Source organism: Mytilus californianus, unplaced genomic scaffold (assembly GCF_021869535.1).
Source record: "Mytilus californianus isolate M0D057914Y unplaced genomic scaffold, xbMytCali1.0.p SCAF_2, whole genome shotgun sequence".
NCBI classification, from domain to species: domain Eukaryota; kingdom Metazoa; phylum Mollusca; class Bivalvia; order Mytilida; family Mytilidae; genus Mytilus; species Mytilus californianus.
In genome coordinates this window covers 63781269-63789838 of record NW_026262668.1, presented here as the reverse complement: position 1 = coordinate 63789838, position 8570 = coordinate 63781269, and the positions used below count along the sequence as shown (strand labels likewise).

Genomic DNA, 8570 nt, shown 5'->3' with positions numbered 1-8570 from the left:
GCTTACAACTTACACGAATAAGTTTAAGATCAGTATCGGTACATTTGATGACATTGATAGAAAAACATTTAAAAACAACGGATTTTGGTAGTAGAAAATCTATTTCAAACTTGAATTCATTTTGATAACTTTCACTGAAACAAATTCCACGAAAAGATAAAAAATTGATCTGTTGATGACAATGTACTATCAAAATTAGATTCGGGCACAATGTTCACTGACCACCCTTCTCACGGTTCTGTCAAAAACTCTTGACGGCAGGGATATGCTGTGTCACTATTAAACTTGTACATTTAGGATTTGCACGGCGCACTGTTATTGATTGTGCTCATTTTGAAATATTTGGGCATCTTCTGATTTTTCCTTATTGATAAAATACTCCGGCTTATTTTTATGCCTTTAAAAAGACATGTACAATTCAGAAATGATCGTTTTCTTTGTCGCATAGTTGCATTACCAGCCGTCTCAAATATTTGGCCAAAAGCGGAGAGTATAAATATTACCAGAGGAGTCAACAATTGAAGGATTTTTGTAGTTGTACGAAATGACGAAAATTTAAGATATCAGATGATTGCATTTACGATCACGACTATACGTCCAAGATATAGTTGCTTACTATCCTATAGTTTGTCGTCTATTCTTGCTTATTCATATTATGAAAACAAAATGAGTATACTGATGTGTCTCAGAGGATGGTAAATAATATCGGTTCATAAAGGAATTGATGCAACTTGATTAAAATAAGATAATACACATGTAACAATTTAATAAACTCTGCGTTTTGTTTCTCTATCCAGACGCTGCTGTTGTAGTGGTAGTATTTCCTTGTAATTGAATAACAAACAGTAATGTCATCACCTATGATAATAAATAAAACATATAAATAAATAAAAAATAATATAATATACGTAAATCACTCACAAATTAACGAACTTGTTTAATTTTTCCCGATACTCTGAAAAAAGGAAATGCAAAGATACGAATCATTTTCAAAAGAAAGAAGATAATAAAATAAATGAATATCAAAACATAAAATTCAAACATTTACGCAATGAGTTATAAAAAGTGTATTTAAAACACAAAATGACGGTACGAGCAATTTGCCAACCCACCAAGTGTTTTTACGGTCGTGGAGAAAAACTGTTTATGTACTCACATAACAGTTTATTTATGAAAACTACTGTGAAATAGCGCTATGTTAAGATTGGACCTTGCTACCTGTCATCGACTGTAGTCAGACTAGACAATCTCAAACAGAAGTCAAATCAACGTTCACCAGGGCACACCTCCCACTTTTGGCAGTGATTAAATCAAACCTGATTAGATAAAAATCGCCTTAGAAGTGGAAGGCTGCACACAATTAATCCTGCCTAAAATTGGTATATCCGAGTGTTCTGTCTACGAAATTGGACATTCACTGCTTCAACCAATGCTGCTGGTATCCAAATTTTACGGAGTATTTCCGCACAGACAGTCCGTATGGGTCTTCGTCAACGGTGCGATTGACAGATAGAGCCATGGATGCGTCATAATATTGGCACCAACTTAGTGCGTGTCGAAGGAAAAACGGCTCAATGTTATAGAGACCATTTTTCACAGCCAAATATGCTCAATCTTATTGACAGACGAAGGGAGATATTTCAGCAGGTCAATGATCGACACCATATAACGAGGATAACCATTGATTTAATTTTGTTTCCCAGAACAACATTAATGTATTACCATGGCCCCAAAACTCGTCTTATTTGGACGTATATAACATCTTAGGATAATCTTGATAGACCCCACCTTGAACATTTGACCAACTCAGTCAGGCGTTGCATATTGAATGACAAATGATACCAATGGTCCGAGTAAACAAAATTTGATTCGAACCATGCCAGGTATATTCAGGACAGTGTTACCCGCATATGGTGGTAACAATAAAGACTGAGTTTAACGTCACCGGAAATTGACTAAATTATCAGTTTTCGATGTTGTGTTTTTTTGTACCGTTGTTTGCCTGTTTGTCTGTTTGTCTTTTTCTTTTTTAGCCATGGCGTTGTTAGTTTTTTTTCGACTTATGAGTTTGAATTCCCTTTGGTATCTTTCGCCTCTCTTTTATAACGTGTATGGCCGTTTCCAAATCATTGTTCAGTATCCATGACATGCATTTGTGAAATCTTAGCTCAAATTAAAACCACTTTAGTAAAATATCGATAAAAAACCAAGTTCAATTAGGAAAAAAACATCAGGGATTCTTTTTGGCAGAATAAATATATAGTAAAACGTTAAAATAAATAAAAATGTAGGAGGGCAAATACACTGATTCTGATCGTAATCATTCTGTCAGACTATCTGGTTTTACACGTTGTATTACGCCATTAGATTGTTGGGCATAAAATGTATATTAGTACGCTAAGCAAATAGCTGAATTTCCTAATCGGAATAATTTCCATATCGCAACTATGAAGGTAAATTTGAAAAATTATAAAATTAACAGAATTCTGAAGATAGGGATATTTAAAGGGTCGTATATAGAGTCTTTAATTTTCTTTTAATACCAGTAGAGTTATGCAAATCCACTTGAATTCGAAAATTGAAGATTCTATATGAAAAATGAAAACAACACGTTATTAATTTCATGCGTCCGAAGCTCTTTTCTGGATTTTTCTTTCATCAGGAACGCTCAAAGCCGAATATTTGAAAGCCGAGGATGTATAAGAACCGAAACAGTTGAAGAGATATATGACCAAAAAGTACCTTAAAATAACTAAATCCATCTAAGGTCAACTGTGCATAAGGGAGTTGAAACCTTACTTTTTTTTATAATTTAAAAATTTATAAACGGACAATTTTAGAAGAGTTTATTATTAATCATGTCAGTACCGAAGTACTAACTACTGAACTGATGATACCCTCGGGGACTGATAGTCCACCATCAGAGGTATCGACTTAGTGCTGTTAAAAATGAAAACAACACGTTATTAATTTCATGTGTTCGAAGCGCTTTTCTGGATTCACCTTCATCAGGAACGTTCCAAGCCGAATATTTGAAAGTCGAGGATGTATAAGAACCTTAACAGTTGAAGATACAATGTTCTTTAAATAATTCAACATTTTAACAACATATTCATGTGACATAAAAATTTATACAGTGTTACATATCGCTTTTAAAAACAATATTGCAAATCTTACCTTTTTTATTAAAAGTTGTTATTTTGTATCGAAAAGACAATAGATAGCAATACATGTACTTTCAATCGAATTTTGGGTTTAGTTAATAATGTCCTTCTTATATATTTCTTTTTGTTATTACTGATAATTTCGCAAATATTTATCAATTTTACATCTTTTTAATATAAAAATAATGAGATGTGGTATAATTGCCAATTAGACAGCTATCCACCAAAGTTCCAATGAAGTGGATGTAAGCAATTATAGGCAACTGTACGCCCTTCAACAATGAGAAAATCCCATACCGTATAGTTAGCTATAAAAGGCCTCGACAAGAAAACAAATGAAACGATTGAGAAAACAAACGGCCTACTTTATAATAAAATAACTTACAAAAAACAAGTATGACAGACATGAACCAACGGCAACCACTGAACTATAGACTCCTGACTTGGTACAGGCACAAAAAAAATGTGGCGGGGTTAAACATTTTTGAAGATACCAACCCTCCCCTAACCTGGGACAGTGGTGTAACAGTACATCATAAGAACAAACTATAAATCTTTTAACCATTGGATTTTAGGTCAAGTGTAAGGAAACATGCCAAAATGTTGTTCAAAAACAGTTAACACATGAATCTATGATACCATGATTTTTAGTTTAGGTGGAGTTGCAATGGTGTTTCAATGACTTTTTCCTTTGTATTTATATTCGTTCATGATGGCTATGAATATTTCTTCATATTCTTTTCGATGTATATTCTTAAATCATTATGTCATGAATTTTGTGTTTGAATAAATCGTTTTTAAACCATGATAGCTTTTTCTTGAACTCAAACTTACATCTGTAAAATATTTCTTGAATTCTGACTGATCTACATGTTTGTTATCTACAAAACAAAAACAAAAGTTTTTATAGTGAAAAAATGCGATTAAAACAAATAACCGTATTTTTTTCATTAAAAAGAGTTACTAATCGAATGAAGAGGCGGTCAATCATACCTAGGACTAAAAATTCAAGGTATTAGTCCCAGATCATACTTCCAACAATTGGCAAACATGTTTGAGCCTTTTGTGGGAGATGAGATGTATATAATATGATTATGTTTCCTGGGAAATAATAAAACTTACGTTCTCTTAAAAAGTATACAAATTTTGAAAATACCAGGAGAGTTCTTTTTCGATCATAAAATCAGTGACAGAAAGAAAAAAATATGATTGAAAAAAACTCATCAAAAATACCAGGCTTATAATTTTGTACGCCAGACGCGCGATTCGTCTACAGAATACAAACCAGTAAAGCTTGAATCAAAAAGGTTAAAAGGCCAAATCAAGTACGAAGTTAAACAGCATTGAGGATACAAAATTTCGAAAAGATTTTGAATAATATAGCTTATGTAATCTGTTCCTGGGGGTACAAAATAATTTTTTTAACAATACAAAGTTTTGTAGTAAACTGTTAATCTATAAATAAGACCATACCAATAAAATTAACTTACGATCAGTATCCATTCTTTGATAGAACAGCTCGAGGTCATGATTAGATATAGTGCCATCTTGGTTGACATCAAGTGTAAGAAACAGACCCTGTGCTATGGTATCCATTTCTGGTTGATTGTTAGTAAATCTCCCGATGAATTCTGCTTTCGTTATAACACTGTCGTCTATAAAAAGAGTGCATATTAGAACATTTTCGATAGCAATTATGATATGGTTGATAATTCAAAAATACGATCTATTTTTCTCAGTTTAGAATTAAAAAATAGTTCTCAAAGTGATCGTATTGCTGAACTCTTTGTTTTCCGTTCAATGATTTGTGAATCATACGTTTTTCTCTGTCTTTTTTTCCATTTTGCCGAGGTGTTGTCTTTGATTCATTGATACTGATTGTTTATTTAATCTTTTCTGAAATCAATTATGTTTGATGTTCTCTCTAAGACGATGCATCGTTATTAGAACTTTTTTGGGGACAAATATATATCTTGCCTAAAAATGTGTAAAATATCTTTAAAGAGCGATAACTCTACTTTACCTGTAATATAGAGTGTACTATAAATGCTATACATTCAATGTAAAAAACACATAATAGCATGGAACAGTCTGATAATAATGTAAAAAGTTTTACCGTAATTTTGTTTTGGACAGAAGTAGTACATGTAGTAAGTCTTTCAATTTGAGTTTATCTGACTACTACTTACTTACAAACTATTGTACCAACTGAAACGGTATGTTCAATCAAGTTGATTTTAATAATAGTATTTGAAAACGCCTTCTAATGTATGGACGTAATATCAATCCAAAATATCAAATAATGAACGTACTGTTATGATCGTAATCAGTGAAAATTACATTCATATCCGAGGCAGTAAATTTTCCATCTTTATTTGTGTCAGCACTTTGCCACAAAACAGCAACTTGCTGTCCCACAATATGTCGTAATTTATCTAGTGCACTCTGTACACTCACATTCAAAGTAGTGGGGAGAACTGTGGTACTTGTTCTGTAAACATTATATTTAAATTAATGCATTTAACGGACATTAAATTAGGTAAGATTGGATATAAATTAATGTTACAATTTATGAAAATCATTATCATACATTCCTCATTTTCAAAAGTTTTAGTGCATCTGACTTTTCCACTTGTATTGAATACAACATGATATTAAAATAAGGAGATGCGATATAATGTCAATGAGAAAACTATTCATAAAGGAAAATAAACAACGATATGAACAGTTAAAGGTTGCCATACGACCTTCAACCATCAAAAAAATCCATACCGTAAGGTAAGGAAAAACAACCCGGTATGACAAAATTGGAAACAGTTCAAAAAGAGAAAAACAACAGGCTGATTTGTACTTCTACAACGAACAAAAACACATGTGACAGACATCAAACAACACCAACCACTAGATTACAGCTTTCTGGCTAGGGAGAGTCACATAAAGAATATGGCAGAGCTTTCAATATTTGTTAACGCTCAACCCTCTCTATACTAGTAACCTGGAACAGCTTGTAACCACATGATGTATATAACACTTTATAAATATAAAAAAGCTCTTTTCTGTATTTACCTTCTTCAGGCAAATCCAAAAATTTGAAAGTCAACATAGTATGAACAATTGAATAATGTAGGAGCTGCTATAAATGACAAACAGGGACACAAACAAAGATAAGCCGAATCTTCCTATAGTCATTTTACCGGAGGGTGTTGGAAAACTCGTCTCTAAATAATTCCGTAATCTTTCATCGGAGAATTCGAAAATTTATTTAATAAATCATGTCAGTACCGAAGTACTGACTCCTTTGTTGATAAAACCAGCAGTCAACCAGAAGTGATATTAACCCAGTGTTAGAAAATGAGAATAGGAAAAAAATCTAAAACTAAAGAACAAATTGTTAAAATCTATGTTTAGGTCTTGATTCATGATATGAAAACCACTTAAGAACGGAGAAAAGACACATTATGTCTGTTTAGGTTGCTCACCCAATTTTGTCAATATAGCGGAACTATAAACAACTGTCATACAAGTGTGAGGTTTAGCTAGCTATAAAACCAGGTTTACCCACCATTTTCTTCGGAAAATGCCTGTACCAAGTCAGGAATATGAAAGCTGTATTTCACTCTTTCCGTTGGTGCATAACGTAAGATTTTGTCAGTCTTGATGGACTTCTTCTTTTTGAAATTCCTTGGAGTTTTTACACATATAAACGATCTAAGGGTACGCATGATTAATAGAAAAAGGTAGAAGATTGCAAAGGGACAATAAGAAATCATAAGTATAAAGAAATTCAGACAATACCTTCATACAAATCGAAAAAAAAACCTACTATAAGACACAATAGTTTACAAAACACTGTAGCTGCATCCAATTCGATGCTCATGGTAAGAACAAATTCGGCGATAAGTCTTAGTCGGAGATGTCACAATTCGGCGATAAGTCTAGTCGGAGATGTCACAATTGGCGATAAGTCTTAGTCGGAGATATCACAATCGGCGATAAGTCTTAGTTAAAGATGTCACATTCGGCGAAAAGTCTTAGTCGGAGATGTCACAATCGGCGATAAGTCTTAGTCGGTGATGTCACATCCGGGGGAAAAGAGGACTAGATTCTGGATACGACAATATCCGCAGATATTCTATAACGGTCATCTAAATCATGTTGGAATCAGTAAGATTTTCGAAGAGATGACTTAAACTTTGTCCAAATGAGTCCTCTTTAAAGCAGGGATTTGAAACTCAAAATAAATGTGGATTTTTCAATGAAAGCATGCATGATTAATATACAGTACCTCTAAAATTTACAGCTGAAATATTAGCTTTGTCCTTTAAAACGTGGATATTTTGTTAGCACATTTCACTTGGTATTACGCCTTGGTAATGATTTGCTTTCAAACATATTTTAAATTGGTATGGAGGTAATTTTATTTCTGATAGGGTTATCTTACAGAAAGGTCTGATGAATATGGATGTCTTTTAATCCTCTGTGAAAAATTTGATATCGGTCTAAACTTAAAACGCTTTTCAAAGATTCATTCATTCTGCTAAGTATTTTTGTCAAAATTTACATTCTTGGTCTATGAAAAAGTGTCTGTCTCAAAAGTGTTTTCACTATTTTTACATGTCGACTTCTCTTTTAACTACGGTTCAAAATCATATGAAATAATTGATATGACAAGTGCCTAAATTGTTAAAGTGTGTAAAATATTATTTTGATAAAGATTTTACTCGCATTGTTTTGGGTAAAAAAACTAAATGTAAAAATGGCAATTTTCATGACATCATAGTGACATGTAACCTTTCTGCACTCATATGTCCATATCATATCATCCTATACATTTATTTTGAAAAAAATACATGCATTTGAAAGGCTTAAATAATTTAATAAGGGACCAAATTGTATCTCTTCCATTAGTTCAGCTCTACAACTTTTCCGTTGGTGATTTTTTTTTATTATTTGGCCTGAAGGATCATTGAAGAGACATTAATTGTCTAAATGTTCACCATGATACCGTTTAACCTGATTCTTCTATTTGATACAGTGTTTTGGGCATATATTATTAATTTACTCACAGTGGAACAGCAAGGCTACTGCATATCATTAATGCAAGACAAAGAATATTAAACATCATGCTGTTCGTTAAGATCTGGAATATATATTTTTCATATGATTTGGTAAACATAATGTAAAAATATGAAAGTTAAACTTTTTAATTTTTTTTTTAAATTTCTGATGGCAAAGATACATTGTAATAAAATCAGGTAATTTTCGTAGAGATAGCTCGATGAAGCTTCTTAAGCATGTCAAAATAATCGTTTATGATCTTATTCGTCATAGCATACATTTAGCTAACAATGTAACCTCTTTTTTAAAAGTCCTTATGGAGCCCAACAACTTCATGCTGATTAATTT

The 8570-nt window shown here is 32.5% G+C and overlaps 1 protein-coding gene across 1 annotated transcript; it reads right to left on the bottom strand.

Annotated features, from left to right (window-relative positions):
* Positions 1-749: 749 nt before the first annotated feature.
* Positions 750-8303, bottom strand: LOC127730222 (uncharacterized). The gene is made up of 5 exons (XM_052238511.1): positions 8231-8303; positions 5477-5655; positions 4655-4819; positions 3999-4045; positions 750-858 (listed from the first exon to the last, which is right to left on the bottom strand). Exons 1-5 carry the CDS (start codon positions 8287-8289, stop codon positions 790-792), a joined length of 519 nt encoding a protein of 172 aa, XP_052094471.1. The 5' UTR covers positions 8290-8303; the 3' UTR covers positions 750-789.
* Between the last annotated feature and the right edge of the window lie 267 nt (positions 8304-8570).